At 38.6% G+C, this 19,607-nt stretch overlaps 2 protein-coding genes and 2 long non-coding RNA genes across 8 annotated transcripts in view; 2 read left to right on the top strand and 2 right to left on the bottom strand.

Annotated features, from left to right (window-relative positions):
* LOC5518640 (neuronal pentraxin receptor) overlaps positions 1 to 19,607 on the bottom strand; it is a 42,942-nt gene that overhangs the window by 7,947 nt on the left and 15,388 nt on the right. The window contains exon 1 of one of the 2 annotated variants that reach the window (XM_032363362.2): positions 534 to 1,259. The exons of the other annotated variant lie outside the window; for it this stretch is intronic. Coding sequence (XP_032219253.1) covers positions 534 to 609 — 76 coding nt within the window. The 5' untranslated portion in view covers positions 610 to 1,259. Of the gene's footprint in view, positions 1 to 533; positions 1,260 to 19,607 lie in introns of those variants that run through there. 2 annotated transcript variants of the gene reach the window in all.
* The window catches only part of LOC116620186, a 55,676-nt gene continuing 47,238 nt past the window's right edge, over positions 11,170 to 19,607 (top strand). For 3 of the 4 annotated variants that reach the window (XR_007307338.1, XM_048725418.1, XM_048725417.1), the window contains exons 1-5: positions 11,170 to 11,324; positions 11,721 to 11,784; positions 12,567 to 12,611; positions 16,809 to 17,189; positions 18,558 to 18,953. Coding sequence is in view for 3 of the 4 variants with exons in the window: in XM_048725418.1 (XP_048581375.1) it covers positions 11,301 to 11,324; positions 11,721 to 11,784; positions 12,567 to 12,611; positions 16,809 to 17,189; positions 18,558 to 18,953 (910 nt within the window). In the remaining variant the exon portion in view is untranslated. The remainder of the gene's footprint in view (positions 11,325 to 11,720; positions 11,785 to 12,566; positions 12,612 to 16,808; positions 17,190 to 18,557; positions 18,954 to 19,607) is intronic. The other variant, XM_048725419.1, reaches the window with a different exon arrangement.
* Positions 13,512 to 14,360, bottom strand: LOC125561315. The gene is made up of 2 exons (XR_007307353.1): positions 13,809 to 14,360; positions 13,512 to 13,645 (listed from the first exon to the last, which is right to left on the bottom strand). It is a non-coding gene; the product is annotated as an uncharacterized LOC125561315 (long non-coding RNA).
* LOC125561314 lies at positions 14,409 to 16,759 on the top strand. The gene is made up of 2 exons (XR_007307352.1): positions 14,409 to 15,809; positions 15,971 to 16,759. It is a non-coding gene; the product is annotated as an uncharacterized LOC125561314 (long non-coding RNA).

Raw genomic sequence — 19,607 nt, 5'->3', positions numbered from 1 at the left:
ACTTATTTTCTTCATTTTTCAGCATTATGACAGTTGCTTGTCAGGGCCCTCTTAAACCAATCTATGTGTCATAAGTCTGTTTTTCTTTTTTCTTGTATTAGGACAAATATTAGTTTAATAGCTGTTTAAAAGCGCGATATCATAAGTTTTAAACTAATGGAAGATAAAACGCCCTTTAGAACTGATTCAAACTAATTAAAGATGAGAATAACGCTCCCTTAGAAAGAGAAAAAGAAGAAGAGAGGGTCCTCAACGAAAATCGATCAAGAATACAGAACACTATTTTCAAACTCCAAAACATTTGTTTTCATTCATGGTTTTAGAATTGAATTGGCTGGTAAGTTGAGATTACAATAATCACATTGATCCAACATAGCATAGCATTGTATGCCTGAAATAACACCGTTTGTTTGAAGCTTCCATATGCAATTTCAGACACATTTTTGATGAATAATTTTTATATCAACACGAAGGCATTGCGCATAATCATTTTCAATTGATCAGGCGCAGCATTTTCTTCGTATAGTGCATACCTTGTGTAAGGATGTACTTAAGGTAAGGGAAGAAAGCAAACAGGAAAGCCAGAAGAAGCAGTCTTTTTGAAACCATTGTCCCAAGTGATCTACTTTGTTTGTTGACGAGCCACCAAAAACATCTTCCCCGTACATGAAATTTGATAATTCTTTACACCTGCATATAGTGAAATACGAGATGACACTTCTAGATATATTTAGGAATATAATAAACTATGATATAGAAAAGCACTTAACCTAAGACAATATTATCATGACAGAGAAAATGAAGAACCCTGCGACTAAAAAATTAATTAACGTTTAAACATACAAGCTATGGGCTGTCCCAGTACTTCGACTCGGTTAGTCAAGTATAGAGACATGGAAACCTCATATCAAACTGTTTTTAGTTTTGAATCACTTTTTGCCTTCGCAATGCCTGCAATGCATCATAACAATAAATGAGTAGTTGGTATGATAGAGCTATAATTATACTATGCGACGGAATATAAACAATAGCACTATCCTCTTATCTGCTGTGTACATAACATTATGTAGACCTGACATTATTTACGAGAGTCCTTAATTCCTTGTAAGGTTTAGCCCCTATCCCATCTTTCTACTTGGAGGCCAACATTCTTCGATCACTACATTGGGTTGAGTAAGTGAATGATTAATATAAATGCACTGTGATAGCAGTTTTTCGGTTTGATAACAAATTAAATTATAACAATAAAAATCAGACAAAGCTGATAGAATATCTTGGCCTTAATGTTTGCCATTTTAGCTTTTTACTCACTTTTACATGTATACACCTGTAATACACCTGTTTTCGTCGCTATTCTTACGTTGCGCGGGGGATTGGATCGAGTTGACAAGCAGCAACAATTTTGGCCAGATCCCTGCACCCTTTTTGCGCCTATGTTTTCCGAATTCCACCATTTTTTAAAAGCTCTTTTTACTGGGATACCTGTGGTAGCCCATATATCTATTTATGGTCCCGATAAATCTGCAAAATTGCGCAATGCCCAGAAGCCGCTGCGCCGTTGTATGTACATTGTTTTTAGTGTACCCTCTTCGATCTTATACAGAATATTTTTCTTACCCAAAGTATTAACCTTTCCACACTTAATACATTGAAGCAGCGCATATAAAATCAGTCATCATGAGCGCCCAATAACCATACTTCTATACTCCAGCGAGGTAAAAGGTTAAATGTTTTTTGATAAGGACTTGTTAGGAGTGGGTAGGGGGCCAGCGCACCACTTACACACCCTCCCACACTTCGCTTCATACTTTTCTCCTCAATGCGGTCAACATCAGATATGTATAAATTTTTTTAAACTCAAACAAATCCAATTATTCATATTTTTTTAAAAGTTCGGTTGAATGGCAGAATCTATTCTTGACGACGATTCGCGGTACTGTATTAGAAGGGCGTCAATTTTTCATGTCCAGTAAACAGGTAACATACAGTCCGTCACGTGTCACATTCTGAGGACACGATTAGCCAGCGCCGTGGCAGGGGGTGGGGCACTGGGGGCACGCGCCCCCCAAATATTTTATCAAATTATAAGGAAATAACCAGTAGGGACGTGACTTTGCCCCCCCCCCCCCCCAATGTTCTGTATCGTGCCCCCCCAATGTTCTGTATCGTGCCCCCTCCCCCCCCCCCCACCCCAATGTTCTGTATCGTGCACTCCCCCAATCATTCGAGGCCTTCTACGGCTATGTAGTTCAAGACCTCACGGCCTTGCTGGTGGGCAAAACAGTCGCTGTTTTATGACATCGCATAAATGCCCGAATATTGATAAATCCCCGAAACTCTTTGTCAGGACTGTTCTAAAACGATAAAGGAATAACAACTCAAAACGTCGAGCCACATATAGACGATTTTAATAAAGATTGAAAAGCATTTAAAAAAATTTCTTGCTAAAGAGGTGTAGCAAAATATGTTATTCATACACTTACGCTACCACGGTGTTTAACCGTGTGACAATCACATTCCAGTCATGATTATTCTTTTTGACAAATTTTAGCTAGATAGGCTTTTTAGAACATGTCCACATTCCAGCGTGCTCAGGGTATGGTTAAAACAGAGCAGAAAAAGGGATGAAATTAAAGCACGAGCTTGCCTTTCTGTATCAGTCAAATCAGAAGATTTCATTACTGGTGGCATGAAAGTGTGCATTTATTAGAACCTGAAATGCCTACTTCAATGCGTGTTGGTTTGTTGTATAGTTAATTTGCTATTTTTAATATGACCACTCATCCCTTCTCTTATTTTTTCCTTTCGGTTGATAAGCATTCATGATTGTATATCCTTTTTCGCACGAAATACTACCAAATAAATTCAAAGATGTGACCAATCCAAGACCAGTTCATTTGTTATAACGTGTTTTGAAAGATTGGGAAGGAGGCTTGCCGGCCTCCCTTTTACCCAATGGATCAGCATTTGGTGACACGTCTCAAACGAGCTCACGGTTTTGCTGGAGAGCAAAACACTCGCTCTTTTATGACATCGCATCAATGCACGAATATTGATAAATCCACTATAAGTTCTTTGTCATGTCTTGTTGTATAAAGAAATAACCACTCAAAACGTTGAGGCGCATATCGACGATTTTAACAAAGATTGAAGAGCATTTAAAAAAAAACTACTTGCTGAGGAAGTGGAGCGAAATAATCATACACTTTAAGAGCACTTTGCTACGGTGTTTAACCATGTGTGACAATAACATTCCAATCACGATTATTCGTTTGACAAACTTTGGCTAGGTAGTTCTTAGCTTATGCCGACATGCTTAGGGTATGGTTAAAAGATAGTAGAAATAAATGGAAGTGAAGCACCGGCTTGCCTTACTCTGTTAAGATTTCATTATTGGTGGCAATAAAGTGTGCAATAATTAATGACGTCGCGCAAGAGTACATCCCAATTTAGATTATTTTTGTGAGAGTTTGTCAACCTTAGAACGTGAAATGCCTACTCCAATGCGTGTTTGATTGTTATTTAGTTGATGGGCTCTTTCAATATGACCATCCTTTTTCTATCGTACCAAAGCGCATCTAACAAATCGCATTTTGTCTTTTTTCCCGTCTCGGTTGGGAAGCATTATAAACAGACGCGGTGCTGTGCAGGGACTTGTGACAAGTGTTTCCTGCAGATAGAACTACATACTCGCACGCAAACTCTAACATTATTCATATTTACTTCTATAAATTGTATATTAACTATTAACCACGGGGTCTTGGTTTAAAAGGGATGCATTGGCCCGGACAACGTTTTCTAAGTTATGGTTAGTTTAAAAACCTCGGGATTTGCTCTCCGCTCTAAACTTGATCAGGCTGTTGGCATGAAAGTGTGCATTTATTGGAACCTAAAATGCCTACTCTAATGCGTGTTGGTTTGTTATATAGTTAATTTGCTCCTTCAATATGATCACTCATCCCTTTTCTTATTTTTTCGTTTCGGTTGATAAGCATTCATGATTGTGTATCATTTTTCCCACGAAATACTACCAAATAAATTCAAAGATGTGACCAATCCAAGACCAGTTCATTTGTTATAACGTGTTTTGAAAGATTGGGAAGGAGGCATGCCGGCCTTCCTTTTACCCAATGGATCAGCATTTGGTGACACGTCTCAAACGAGCTCACGTTCTTGCTGGAGAGCAAAACACACGCTCTTTTATGACATCGCATCAATGCACGAATATTGATAAATCCACGAAATTCTTTGTCATGTGCTGTTGTATAAAGGAATAACTGCTCAAAACGTTGAGGCGCATATCTACGATTTTAACAAAGATTAAAGAGCATTTAAAAAAAAACTACTTGCTGAGGAAGTGGAGCGAAATAATCATACACTTTAAGGGCACTTTGCTACGGTGTTTAACCATGTGTGACAATAACATTCCAATCACGATTATTCGTTTGACAAACTTTGGCTAGGTAGTTCTTAGCTTATGCCGACATGCTCAGGGTATGGTTAAAAGAGAATAAAAATAAATGGAAGTAAAGCACAGGCTTGCCTTACTCTGTTAAGATTTCATTATTGGTGGCATTTAGGTGTGCAATTATTAATGACGTCGCGCAAGAGTACATCCGAATTTAGATTATTTTTGTGAGAGTTTGTCAACCTTAGAACGTGAAATGCCTACTCCAATGCGTGTTTGATTGTTATTTAGTTGATGGGCTCTTTCAATATGACCATCCTTTTTCTATCGTACCAAAGCGCATCTAACAAATCGCATTTTGTCTTTTTTTCCGTCTCGGTTGGGAAGCATTATAAATAGACGCGGTGCTGTGCAGGGACTTGTGACAAGTGTTTCCTGCAGATAGAACTACATACTCGCACGCAAACTCTAACATTATTCATATTTACTTCTATAAATTGTATATTAACTATTAACCACGGGGTCTTGGTTTAAAAGGGATGCATTGGCCCGGACAACGTTTTCTAAGTTATGGTTAGTTTAAAAACCTCGGGATTTGCTTTTCGCTTTAAACTTGATCAGGCTGTTGGCATGAAAGTGTGCATTTATTAGAACCTAAAATGCCTACTTCAATGCTTGTTGGTTTGTTATATAGTTAATTTCCTCTTTCAATATGATCACTCATCCCTTCCCTTATTTTTTCGTTTCGGTTGATAAGCATTCATGATTGTATATCATTTTTCCCACGAAATACTACCAAATAAATTCAAAGATGTGACCAATCCAAGACCAGTTCATTTGTTATAACGTGTTTTGAAAGATTGGGAAGGAGGCATGCCGGCCTCCCTTTCACCCAATGAATCAGCATTTGGTGACACGTCTCAAACGAGCTCACGGTCTTGCTGGAGAGCAAAACACTCGCTCTTTTATGACATCGCATCAATGCACGAATATTGATAAATCCACGAAATTTTTTGTCATGTGCTGTTGTATAAAGAAATAACCACTCAAAACGTTGAGGCGCATATCGACGATTTTAACAAAGATTGAAGAGTATTAAAAAACACTCTTTGTTGAGGAGGTGGAGCGAAATAATCATACACTTTGAGAGCACTTTGCTACGGTGTTTAACCGTGTGTGGCAAAAACATTCCAATCACGATTATTCTTTTGACAAACTTTGGCTAGGTAGTTTTTTAACACATGCCGACATGCTCAGGGTATGGTTAAAAGAGAATAAAAATAAATGGAAGTAAAGCACCAGCTTGCCTTACTCTGTTAAGATTTCATTATTTGTGGCATTAAAGTGTGCAATTATTAATGACGTCGCGCAAGAGTACATCCCAATTTAGCAGCAATATTGGTTCCAAAGCCTGTGCTAGCATTATAATTTTTGTGAGAGTTTGTCAACCTTAGAACGTGTAATGCCAGTCCAATGTGTGTTTTATTGTTATTTAGTTGATTGGCTCTTTCAATATGACCATCCTTTTTCTATCGTACCAAAGCGCATCTAACTATCACTTTTTTGGGCTGTTTTCGTCTCGGTTGAGAAGTTTAAAAGCGGAAACGACGCGGTGCTGTGCAGGGGCTGTGACAGTGTTGTCTAAAATTACTGTTGATAAACCCACACACTAGCACGCACACTCTGAAATTTTTCATATTTACGACTTTTAACCACGCGGGGTCTCAAATGGATATGCCCCGAGATTACCCGGGTAACCTTTTTAACGTATGGGCAGTTAAAAAACCTTTGGATTTGTTTTTCACGTTTACCTTGACCAGGCTACCCTTCATGGTACTGTGAACTGGAGTCATTGCATATCATTTTTTGCACCATAGTTTACAGAGTACTTCAAAATAAATATCCAAAGGTAAAGCAAGTCTGTGAAGGAGTATATAAAAATAGTAATAATCTAAGGCCCGTTTCATTTGTTATAACGTGTGTTATATGGAATGAGATGGGAAGGAAGTATATCCAGTAAAAAAAATCTTCCCTTGAAAAAGGCCATTAATACTTCTAAATTCCTAAGAGGCTGTCTTTTTAAAGCTGTCAATCATTCGAGGAGGCGGGGACAAAGAAGTTGATAAAACTAAAGTCATACCTCGAAATATCCATTGATATAAGAACAAATAAAATGTATATATGCAATTTAGCAGCAATATTGATTCCAAAGCCTGGATGGTCAGCATTATTATTTTTTGTGAGAGTTTGTCAACCTTAGAACGTGAAATGCCTACTCCAATGCGTGTTTGATTGTTATTTAGTTGATGGGCTCTTCCAATATGACCATCCTTTTTTATCCTACGAAAAGCGCATCTAACAAATCGCATTTTGTCTTTTTTTCCGTCTCGGTTGGGAAGCATTATAAACAGACGCGGTGCTGTGCAGGGACTTGTGACAAGTGTTTCCTGCAGATAGAACCACATACTCGCACGCAAACTCTAACATTATTCATATTTACTTCTATAAATTGTATATTAACTATTAACCACGGGGTCTTGGTTTAAAAGGGATGCATTGGCCCGGACAACGTTTTCTAAGTTATGGTTAGTTTAAAAACCTCGGGATTTGCTTTTCGCTTTAAACTTGATCAGGCTGTTGGCATGAAAGTGTGCATTTATTAGAACCTAAAATGCCTACTTCAATGCTTGTTGGTTTGTTATATAGTTAATTTGCTCTATCAATATGATCACTCATCCCTTCCCTTATTTTTTCGTTTCTGTTGATAAGCATTCATGATTGTATATCATTTTTCCCACGAAATACTACCAAATAAATTCAAAGATGTGACCAATCCAAGACCAGTTCATTTGTTATAACGTGTTTTGAAAGATTGGGAAGGAGGCATGTCGGCCTCCCTTTCACCTAATGAATCAGCTTTTGGTGACACGTCTCAAACGAGCTCACGGTCTTGCTGGAGAGCAAAACACTCACTCTTTTATGACATCGCATCAATGCACGAATATTGATAAATCCACGAAATTCTTTGTCATGTGCTGTTGTATAAAGAAATAACCACTCAAAACGTTGAGGCGCATATCGACGATTTTAACAAAGATTGAAGAGTACTAAAAAACACTCTTTGTTGAAGAGGTGGAGCGAAATAATCATACACTTTGAGAGCACTTTGCTACGGTGTTTAACCGTGTGTGGCAAAAACATTCCAATCACGATTATTCTTTTGACAAACTTTGGCTAGGTAGTTTTTTAACACATGCCGACATGCTCAGGGTATGGTTAAAAGAGAATAAAAATAAATGGAAGTAAAGCACCAGCTTGCCTTACTCTGTTAAGATTTCATTATTTGTGGCATTAAAGTGTGCAATTATTAATGACGTCGCGCAAGAGTACATCCCAATTTAGCAGCAATATTGGTTCCAAAGCCTGTGCTAGCATTATAATTTTTGTGAGAGTTTGTCAACCTTAGAACGTGTAATGCCAGTCCAATGTGTGTTTTATTGTTATTTAGTTGATTGGCTCTTTCAATATGACCATCCTTTTTCTATCGTACCAAAGCGCATCTAACTATCACTTTTTTGGGCTGTTTTCGTCTCGGTTGAGAAGTTTAAAAGCGGAAACGACGCGGTGCTGTGCAGGGGCTGTGACAGTGTTGTCTAAAATTACTGTTGATAAACCCACACACTAGCACGCACACTCTGAAATTTTTCATATTTACGACTTTTAACCACGCGGGGTCTCAAATGGATATGCCCCGAGACTACCCGGGTAACCTTTTTAACGAATGGGCAGTTAAAAAACCTTTGGATTTGTTTTTCACGTTTACCTTGACCAGGCTACCCTTCATGGTACTGTGAACTGGAGTCATTGCATATCATTTTTTGCACCATAGTTTACAGAGTACTTCAAAATAAATATCCAAAGGTAAAGCAAGTCTGTGAAGGAGTATATAAAAATAGTAATAATCTAAGGCCCGTTTCATTTGTTATAACGTGTGTTATATGGAATGAGATGGGAAGGAAGTATATCCAGTAAAAAAAATCTTCCCTTGAAAAAGGCCATTAATACTTCTAAATTCCTAAGAGGCTGTCTTTTTAAAGCTGTCAATCATTCGAGGAGGCGGGGACAAAGAAGTTGATAAAACTAAAGTCATACCTCGAAATATCCATTGATATAAGAACAAATAAAATGTATATATGCAATTTAGCAGCAATATTGATTCCAAAGCCTGGATGGTCAGCATTATTATTTTTTGTGAGAGTTTGTCAACCTTAGAACGTGAAATGCCTACTCCAATGCGTGTTTGATTGTTATTTAGTTGATGGGCTCTTCCAATATGACCATCCTTTTTTATCCTACGAAAAGCGCATCTAACAAATCGCATTTTGTCTTTTTTTCCGTCTCGGTTGGGAAGCATTATAAACAGACGCGGTGCTGTGCAGGGACTTGTGACAAGTGTTTCCTGCAGATAGAACCACATACTCGCACGGAAAATCTAACATTATTCATATTTACTTCTATAAATTGTATATAAACTATTAACCACGGGGTCTTGGTTTAAAAGGGATGCATTGGCCCGGATAACGTTTTCCAAGTTATGGTTAGTTAAAAAACCTCGGGATTTGCTTTTCGCTTTAAACTTGATCAGGCTACCACCCTTCATGGTACAGTGAACTGACATCATTGCATATCATTTTTCGAACGGAGTACTACAAAATTATCCAAAGGTAGACCATGACTGTGAAAGGGCATATAAATGATCCATGACCCGTTAGTTATTGTTATATGGAATAAGATGGGAAGGAAGCATATCTAAAAAGAAGCCTTCCTTTGAAAAAGGCCATTAATTCTTTTAAATTGTTAAAAGGCGGTTTTTTAAAGCTGTCAATCATTCGAGGAGGCGGGGACAAAGAAGTTGATAAAACTAAAGTCATACCTCGAAATATCCATTGATATAAAAACAAATAATGTATATATGCCAAACGAAATCGAATGCCTAAGAAACTTTGCCTTCTCAGGAATGTTTAGTCTCGATCGCAGCAATGCGTATTGTTATGGAACGTCAGTGAACTATTAGCAAGCGCCGTAGAAGGGGATGGGGCACTGGGGGCACGTGCCCCCCAAATATTCTAAAAAATTATAAGGAAATGACCTGTAGGGACGTGGCTGTGCCCCCCCCCCCCCAATGTTCTGTATCGTGCACACCCCCCCCCCCCCCCTCCAGGGGCACGCCAGGCCAAAATGCCAACATGCTCAAGGTATGGTTAAAACAGAGCAGAAAGGAATGAATTTAAAGCACGAGCTTGCCTTTCTCTGTATCAGTAGAATCAGAAGATTTCATTACTGATGGCATGAAAGTGTGCATTTATTAGAACCTGAAATGCCTACTTCAATGCGTGTTGGTTTGTTGTATAGTTAATTTGCTATTTCAATATGATTACTCATCCCTTCCCTTATTTTTTTCGTTTCGATTATGATAAGCATTCATGATTGTATATCATTTTTCGCACGACATACTACCAAATAAATTCAAAGATGTGAAGGACATATACCAATCCAAGACCAGTTCATTTGTTATAACGTGTTTTTAAATATTCGGAAGGAGGCTTGTCGGCCTCCCTTTTACCCAATGAATCAGCATTTGGTGACACGTCTCAAACGAGCTCACGTTCTTGCTGGAGAGCAAAACATTCGCTCTTTCATGACATCGCATCAATGCACGAATATTGATAAATCCACGAAATTCTTTGTCATGTGCTGTTGTATAAAGGAATAACTGCTCAAAACGTTGAGGCGCATATCTACGATTTTAACAAAGATTGAAGAGCATTTAAAAAAAACGAGCACTTTGCTACGGTGTTTAACCATGTGTGACAATAACATTCCAATCACGATTATTCGTTTGACAAACTTTGGCTAGGTAGTTCTTAGCTTATGCTGACATGCTTAGGGTATGGTTAAAAGAGAGTAGAAATAAATGGAAGTAAAGCACCGGCTTGCCTTACACTGTTAAGATTTCATTATTGGTGGCAATAAAGTGTGCAATAATTAATGACGTCGCGCAAGAGTACATCCTAATTTAGCAGCAATATTGGTTTCAAAGCCTGGATGGCTAGCATTATAATTTTTGTGAGAGTTTGTCAACCTTAGAACGTGAAATGCCTACTCCAATGCGTGTTTGATCGTAATATAGCTGATGGGCTCTTTCAATATACCATCCTTTTTCTATTGTACGAAAGCGCATATAACTATCACTTTTTTGGGCTGTTTTCGTCTCGGTTGAGAAGTTTAAAAGTGGAAACGACGCGGTACTGTGCAGGGGCTTGTGACAGTGTTTTCTAAAATTGCTGTTGGTAGAGCCACACACTAGCACGCACACTCTGACATTTTTTTCGTATTTACGACTATTAACCACGCGGGATCTCGGTATAAAAGGATATGCCCCGAAACTACCCGGGTAACCTTTTTAACGTATGTGTAGTTTAAAAACCTTTGGATTTGTATCCCACGTTTCACTTGACCAGGCTACCCTTCATGGTACAGTGAACTGGAGTCATTGCATATCATTTTTTGCACCATAGTTTACAGAATACTACAAAATAAATATCCAAAGGTAAAGCAAGTCTGTGAAAGAGTATATAAAAATAGTTAGTAATAATCTAAGGCTAAGAGATGGGAAGGAAGTATATCCAGTAAAAAAATCTTCCCTTGAAAAAGGCAATTAATACTTGTAAATTCCTAAGAGGCTGTCTTTTTAAAGCTGCCAATCATTCTTGGAGGCGGGGACAAAGAAGTTGATAAAACATAAGTCACACCTCGAAATATCCATTGAGCGAGGTAAGCTCAAGCTACTGGGTTAACGACATCTGCTTTCACCAAAAACCTCTTCGCCAAGATGAGGCTGGTCTCGTGGATACTAGTAAGTGCATTTGTGTGCGTCTTCTGTATGGAGTAGTCAGTCTTTTAACAAAGAATTTATCAGAAGCTCGAGCAGCGTGCCGCTAAGATTTACTGATTTCCATACTTTGATAAAGTTTTATAAACTATAGCATATTGGAAATTTAGTGGTATCAAAGCGATTCTGATAGCTGGTCTAATCACGGAACAAAATATTAACTAAACGTTTATCTGATAGGTACTACAAATCCGGCTTAATCACGATCGTCTTCTGGGCTCTTTTCTTTTGAGTTTTCTAAAATGAATCCAAGTCTTAGCTAAAGTGTCTTCATTGGCACGGCCTAGTGGTTAAACAGGGCGTTCACCTGGGTTAATTGAGTCTGTCGGAATAACTTAGCTACAACATTTCTCTCCCAAGGTTTTTGCTTTGCTTTATGGATGCTTTGCCAAGGAGAACACTCAAGAAAGCTCGAACACTGAAGGTGAGTGGTTATTCGTATTTTAGCTTGATACTCATAATGGTTTTCGAGAGGATCCGTTAAATTTTTCAAATTCCAAACTACTAGATATGTTTAACATTTCTGATTAAGTTTGAATTGATTTATAGAGTGGCAGACACTGCCGTGATCTCGCATGCGAGAATCATTGTTTGGTACATACAGTCTTTGTATCTAGGAGGATTCTGGCGTTCGCCGATGAGTACTGAAGCATTTTATTTCCACGGTGTTGGGCTTGATAAAGTTAATGTCAATCATCTTTTATTGCTTACAAGTCTGTCGGTAGCGAACGTCGCATTGTAAAGATAACGATTTTTCGATAATGGATCATTGTTGGAGAATCAAGATTGAAATCTATTTTTTTTGTATAGAGCTTTAAAAAGCTCTTTTCGATAGTCCAGTGGAACTTGATTTCAAATTCAACTTTTAGAAAAGAATTCCGTTCAAGTCAACAAAAAAGCCTATCCCTTATGCCTAAGGCGCGGTTACAAATATAAATGACGTCCGGTGCTTTCGATGTAAGCGGGAGGTTGACGTTTTCACATTCCTGTCTTTTGAACTGTCACGCGCTAAGCCTGTCGATCCGACTTTTGTGACGGGTGGTTTCGTAGGCTATGAAACTCTATGCAAATGAGATGTTCATCTTTAGTGAGATTTAATTACGGTAAATTTCAATCCATCCTACTAACTGACTAAATTACTTCTTAATAAAAACGGAATTCAATTTTTAAAGGAATTTAATTTGATTTAATTTTTTTTTCTGACAGATGAGAAGCTCGACATCAAGCCGCGCGCATATTACCCCCCATCAGGTAAATATTGTAAGAAGACATATTATAATCGTACTGCACGATGTGATTAGTAGCCGAGATATTCCCATCTCAGGGGTCCGACGCGCTAACAGAATTTTGCATCTTTAGAACGAAATTTGACTTTTTCCTTACCTAGCACAACAAATCAACGAAACTTGACTTGCGTGGTTTCCCTTCTCCCATTGAAATGTCTTCTCAAATAAATTTAAATAGCCATATAATGAATGATGTATTAACCTTGCTTGCTGGCTAATAATACTTTTGGTAGCCTGCGTATCGCTCTCTATACTATTCCTGCTGAAACTCTAAAGAAACGCTTGCTACGCAGGCTATACTTTTGGATGCTATTAAGTGCACCAGTCCCTTAGATTCAACTGAGGAGTTCCAAATAAGAAATTTCAAAATCGCTCAAAATTGGTTTAAAGTTAGCCCCTGGTTCTCTTATCATGGTTAAAAAGTTTGAGTTACATACAATAAATATTTTTCGAGAAATTCCGAATTTACGATTTTGCCTATAAAATCGCCGATTTGGGGGCATTTTTCACCTTTCGCAAAAAATCGCAAAATATTCTTTAAATATACGCGGAATTAAAAATAGCGATACAGATCCTTAGGAAGGAGTTGATAAGGTATAAATCGAGTGGTTTTTTACTTTTTCCGGCAAAAAATGTATATTTTATTGCTGTCTAAACATGTCAATAAAAAGATATCGACTTGAATAATAGCTTAAATTAGGGGCTTATAAAACCGATGGTACATGGATTTTCGCAGAAATTTTGCACTTTGAGTAAACATTGGTGTTATTTCTTTCGATTCAGCAAATAAAAAATTGGGGGAATCAAATTCCCGAATTATAATGAAGCCGAACGCAACCCCATGTCGAGCTCAAATAACAAGCAATTTTCTTGACAGCCGTCTTTATTAGATACACATACCTGTTTGTACAGGAGAAAAATCACAGAAAATAAACTCTACCCTTGCTGTATACTAATCTCAGATGCTGTATAATTGTCTTGGTTCATCCTTGGAAGTTACTGGAAGTCAATAAAGACATTACAATGAAAAATATTTGCTATTTTGTACAGACTTCAGTTCAGAACGCCTGCCGGAATGGCAAACTTTGAAGGATTTGTTTGGGTTTTAAAGTTTCTTTACGCTCAATTGAAGTAAAAGGTATTCAAGCACGTCAATTCTTACCTTCTGCCAAGAGGTTTTTAGGGAAAAAGCCGATTTGTAAGATTAATTTCAATGCAAAGGTCAAGTACTACAACACGAGTCTGGTTTCAGATGACAACAACTGATCAGCGGTCTGCCAGATGAAAATGCGTGACTTTCCACAGGTATCCTAATCCCGATAAGAACATACCGTTTTGAGTCCTAGTCTTTCTTTATTAGAAAATCATATTTTAAAAAAAGGCGATATCATGTCTTGTCTATTTTCAAAAACATCTGATGATTTGGTAAAGAATTTAGGCGTAAGAGTAAAAATTGTATACGTTACGTTTATCTGCATATTAGTTGTGTGCGCATGAGCACTGCTTGATTACTGCAGAAATTTTTATCAATAATGGGAGCGGGTCTTTGTAAAATGAAGACAGGACCTACGCGGACCAGACCTCGGCGGACCGGGTTATTTATTTATTATTTTTTTTTAATACACAAACATATATGAAGAAACCCTTTAGCTACTTAGTAATCCACACCACCCTATTTACCATCTTCCATAAGTCACCCCTTACTCAATTACTATTTTTACCTTTCGTTAGTTAATCGTCAATGAACTTTGTACATATACTAGCTGTAACATGCCATTGTAACTCATTTATAACCTGAAGCTGAAGAAGGCAGGTATTGGCCAGCCGAAATATCGTTCTAAAAAACATAAATCTGCGTTGTTGTCGACTTTTTCTTTTAAAGGTTTTACCTTTTGCGTGGGAGTCCCTAGGGTAAGTGTGCCGTTGTTGCTGGTCGCCGGTGGGACGGAGTTTCTTTTTCATTACGGACTTGCTCCAGGTGACTGAAGTAGTTTGAAAAATCGGTAGCTGGAAAATCGGCGACTACCGTGAGAATAGTGACTTTAATTGGGCTGCTTAGCTACTTTTTAGCAAGAGAAACAAATATCACTCTGTCCAACCACTGAGCTGTCAGTTAACTCAATGTAAACTGTTGATCGCCGTTAGAACAGTAACCCTCTATGGGCTACTTCCCTTCTGCACAAGCACAATCGTAGATTGCCGTGAGAACATTAACTCGTTATTGGCTACTTTGCTTGATATAACAAGAACAACAACTGTGCAATGCCAACAAGACTGCCTGGAAAAGGGTTACAAAATCAGTTGGAGCTTGCGACAGATTGAATGAACATGTCTATGATTCCGATACAGACGACGATCTACTCCCCGTGTTTGAGGGGTAAAATAATACTTTCGCTAAACGAAAGATATAATGCTGATTGACATTGTTTTAATGCGAGGGATGTTTTAGCCTGTGAGCTAGTCTGTACTTTTGCGCAAAGTCCGTAATGAAAAATAAATCTCCGTCGCATATCCCCCCCTCTCCCCATATACACACACAAACATCGGAACACACATAAACTAATATAAGGAAAGCAGAGGTGCGCGATAAATAAGTCGAGTCTACGAAACGGGAAGTTGAGTTGAAATAGGGACTCCCAAAAATATGCCCAGGGGGGAGGGGGGATGCAGGGTGTGTGCCCACAGCGGCCGAGGGTCCACTTTCGGTTCCCAATTGACGTGCTATTTGTAGACAAAACTATAAAGCATAAGCTAGATAACCCTGGTACGTAGCCAAATCCGACAATAAAAGTCCCGTGAAGATACTGCAAAGGCATAAAAAAATCCCTCTTTGTTCTTTCGGGGGTAGTCAGATTTCTGTTAGAGAACTCATTTCACTCGTCGTCGCTTTACTCGTCCCCTCTCAGAACAGCCGAATTCCGAGCTACGGACAAGCAACCATTGCCTGGGCTACCTGTGATTACATTTGCGTTTCAAGAGTCACCTAAGCGCGCGCAAGCCGACTAGTTGAACTATTCTTTATATCGGGTTTCCTTTGCAAATTCATGCATTCTCATCTGGTAGACCGCCGTCATCTGAAACCAGACTCGTGTTCAAGTACTTGACCTTTCATTGAAATTAATCTTACAAATCGGCTTTTCTCCCAGAAACCTCTTGGCAGAAGGTAAGAACTGACGTGTTTGAATATCTTTTACTTCAATTGAGCGTAAAGAAACTTTAAAACCCAAACAAATCCTTCAAAGTTTGCCATTCCGGCAGGTTCTGAACTGAAGTCTGTACAAAATAGCAAATATTTTTCATTGTAATGACTTTATTGACTTCCAGTAACTTCCAAGGATGAACCAAGACAATTATACAGCATCTGAGATTAGTATACAGTAAGGGTAGAGTTTATTATCTGTGGTTTGTCTCCTGTACAAACAGGTATGTGTATCTAATAAAGACGGCTGTCAAGAAAATCGCGTGTTATTTGAGCTCGACATGGGGTTGCGTTCGGCTTCATTATAATTCGGGGATTTGATTCCCCCAATTTTTTATTTGCTGAATCGAAAGAAATAACACCAATGTTTGCTTAAAGTGCAAAATCTCTGCGAAAATCCATGTACCATCGGTTTTATAAGCCCCAAATTTAAGCTATTATTCAAGTCGACATTTTTTATTGACATGTTTAGACAGCAATAAAATATACTTTTTTTTGCCGGAAAAAGTAAAGAAACCACTCGATTTATACCTTATCAACTCCTTTCTAAGGATCTGTATCGCTATTTTTAATTCCGCGTATATTTAAAGAATATTTTGCGATTTTGTACGAAAGGTGAAAATCGCCCCCAAATCGGCGATTTTATAGGCAAAATCGTAAATTCGGAATTTCTCGAAAAATATTTATTGTATGTAACTCAAACTTTTTAAACATGATAAGAGAACCAGGGGCTAACTTCAAACCAATTTTGAGCGATTTTGAAATTTCTTATTTGGAACTCCTCAGTTGAATCTAAGGGACTGGTGCACTTAATTTTCATGACCGTCTAAAAACAATACAATAAAATGAACTAGTATTCCTAAACAATAGTATGTGATCGGCATGTTGATAAATATACTTACTAAGACAATTTACAAAAAAAAAAAAGATATCCGATAAATCAAAAGCTGTGTTTTTCTTTAGAATGCAGATCGTACAAAATGTTACACGGAGCCGATCGTGCAATGGCCAATACCGCACAAAATGCCCTCCGCTGTGACAGGAATGAGTTTCCAGGTAACCAGTGGTACCGTTTCACTGGACAAGCAGGCAATGCTATGCCAACAAGTTGTGTACCTGAAAAACGCTGTGGAACCCACGCGCCTGGGTGGATGGTGGGAGCTCATCCCACTGTAGCCCAAGGTATGGTGACTCGCAAGGTGTGCTACCACTGGACTAAAAACTGCTGCAGATGGAGCAACTACATCAAAGTCAGGAACTGCGGTGCATTCTACGTCTACCAGCTTCCCAAGACACCAGTGTGCTGGCTTCGCTACTGTGGCAACGGCATTCCTCAACCACCTGGTAAGAAGCATCCAAGTCTCCTACTTGCTGCACCGCTGAAATAAAGAAAAATAGTAAAAAGGAAAAATTTCTAGGCCTAGTACAGGCCTGTACCCAGGGGGGGGGGAGGGGGGTGCAGGGGTTGCATTCGCACCCCCCCACAACGGCCCAAAGTCCACTTCCGGTTGGCAAAAGACGTGCTTTTTGTAGACAAAACTATAAAGCATAAAGGACTTAGATTAAAAGAAGGCATTCTAGATCACTCTGGTACATGATAACTCTGAAAGTCACACTTTTTTTTAAGCTAGATCTGATAACAAACGTCCCGTGAAGATACTGCAATGGCATACAAATTCCTTTTTGGTCTTTCGGGGATGTTCAGATTTTTATCAGAGAACACACCCCCCCACCCACTCCCTCCCCCCCCCCCCCCCCCCAAGGTCCACTTTTTCGGATTTCGCATCCTGGGTACAGACCTGGGATCTACTTAATTATAAAGACTTGAAATCTTTTATTTATGAAATACCTGTCTCAATAACCACAATATCGGTGTGACTCTAATAGTATTATCGGGAGTATCGTTTTCATTAAAAGGGAATTGGAAGAGAATTGTGTGTTGTAAACACAGCAGATTTATGATTGATTGTTGTTTAATAATTTGCGAATCAGCAGTGAAAACTTTTACTGGGGAAGTTAATCCCCGAGCCTAAAATCACGCACACTCTATGCATTTCAATGTTCCAGAAATGGTTGATTGGATCCAGCGTAGTCTATGGAAGATCATTTTCACAGCGTTCGAAAAAAAGGAATATATTTTCGGTCAAAAAGATTTCCAAAACATCCCTTGCCGGTTCACATCGCTTCTGATCGCGCTTTAAAACTCATGTTGCTAGGAAACGTGAGCGCTAACCAATCAGAGACGTATCTAAAAAAAACTGCTTGTTCTAAAAATAGTTTCACGGACGACATCACTGAAACATACCCTAATACGGGGGATTCGTTCTCTTACATCATATATGATCTCTTGATATATTTCAATAGCAGTAATGAAGCAGGTAAACTGAATATGTGTAGAACCCTTACTTATCTTTAGCTCACGATTCAATGAGTCATTTAGTAGGTTAGTTGGCAAAGCTTCTAGCCGTACTACAAAAAAAAATGTGAAAAAAATCCCACAAGTAACTCCGATGCTTTTTATAGATCTTCTATGCTCAAAGTGGCACACTTTAGCACTTCAGTTACAGCAATAGCAAAATGAATAGCAAGCTTAAACTAAACTATGTTTTGTGTCTGAATACATGGCTGTTTGATCAGTTTTATAAGCAAATGATTTATATCGTATCCATGGCTATATGTTCTTTTGAAGATTGAGTTCATTTGTCTTTGCAGAGTGCCGAAGATACACTGTCTTCAACAGCTTTGACCGAGCGATTGGCAATACCGCACAGAATAGCCTCAAGTGTGACCAGAGAGACCTTCCTGGTAATCTCTGGTACCGCTTCCTCGGCGCAGCAGGAAATGCCATGCCAACAAGTTGTATACCTGTAAAACGCTGTGGTACCCATGCCCCTGGATGGATGGTCGGATCTCATCCCAGCCTTCATTACAGCCTGGTGACACGCAAGGTGTGCTATCACTGGAGTGGAAGCTGCTGCAGGTGGAGCAACTACATCAAAGTCAGGAACTGTGGCGGATTCTACGTCTACCAGCTACCCAAGACACCCGTCTGTTGGCTTCGCTACTGCGGCAATCGGGTATCGCCTCCACCTCCTCCTACTCCTCCAGGTGGGTGTTTTTTTGTGTTTATGCCGAGGTAAGTGTGTCTTATCCCATAGCATATATTTAAACTGAAAAACATGGAATCGGCTATTTCAAAGGGATAAACCGCCCAATTGAAAACTGTTTTAAAAGACATCTATTTGGTGCGAGTTTCAAGTCTGGAAATAAAAAAAGGTAGTATTAGTTTTCTTTGTAATAGCAGGTCGTTTCGATGTCAACCCTTTTGTATATCAATGACTATAGATCAATTTCGCTGATTTAATGATGACTTAAATGAGCTGAATTGAAAATGAAGCCACTTTGATGGCAACCCTGAAATATTTTACGTATTTTAAATTCAATTCAATAGCATAGTAATGACGCAGGTAAACTGAATTAATATGTGTGGAACCCTTACTTATCTGAAGCTCACGATTCAATGAGTAATTAATTAGTAGGTCAGTTGGCAAAGCTTCTGGCCGTACTACAAAAAAATGTGAAAACATCCCACAAGTAACTCCCATGTTTTTTATAGATCACCTTTGCTCAAAGTGGCACACTTTCAGCACTTCAATTACAGCAATAGCAAAATGAATAGCAAGCTTAAACTAAACTATGTTTTGTGTCTGAATACATGGCTGTTTGATCAGTTTTATAAGCACATGATTTATACCGTATCCA

The sequence above is a fragment of the Nematostella vectensis genome, chromosome 3, assembly GCF_932526225.1.
Source record: "Nematostella vectensis chromosome 3, jaNemVect1.1, whole genome shotgun sequence".
Classification (NCBI taxonomy): domain Eukaryota; kingdom Metazoa; phylum Cnidaria; class Anthozoa; order Actiniaria; family Edwardsiidae; genus Nematostella; species Nematostella vectensis.
This window is presented reverse-complemented; position numbering and strand designations above follow the sequence as displayed.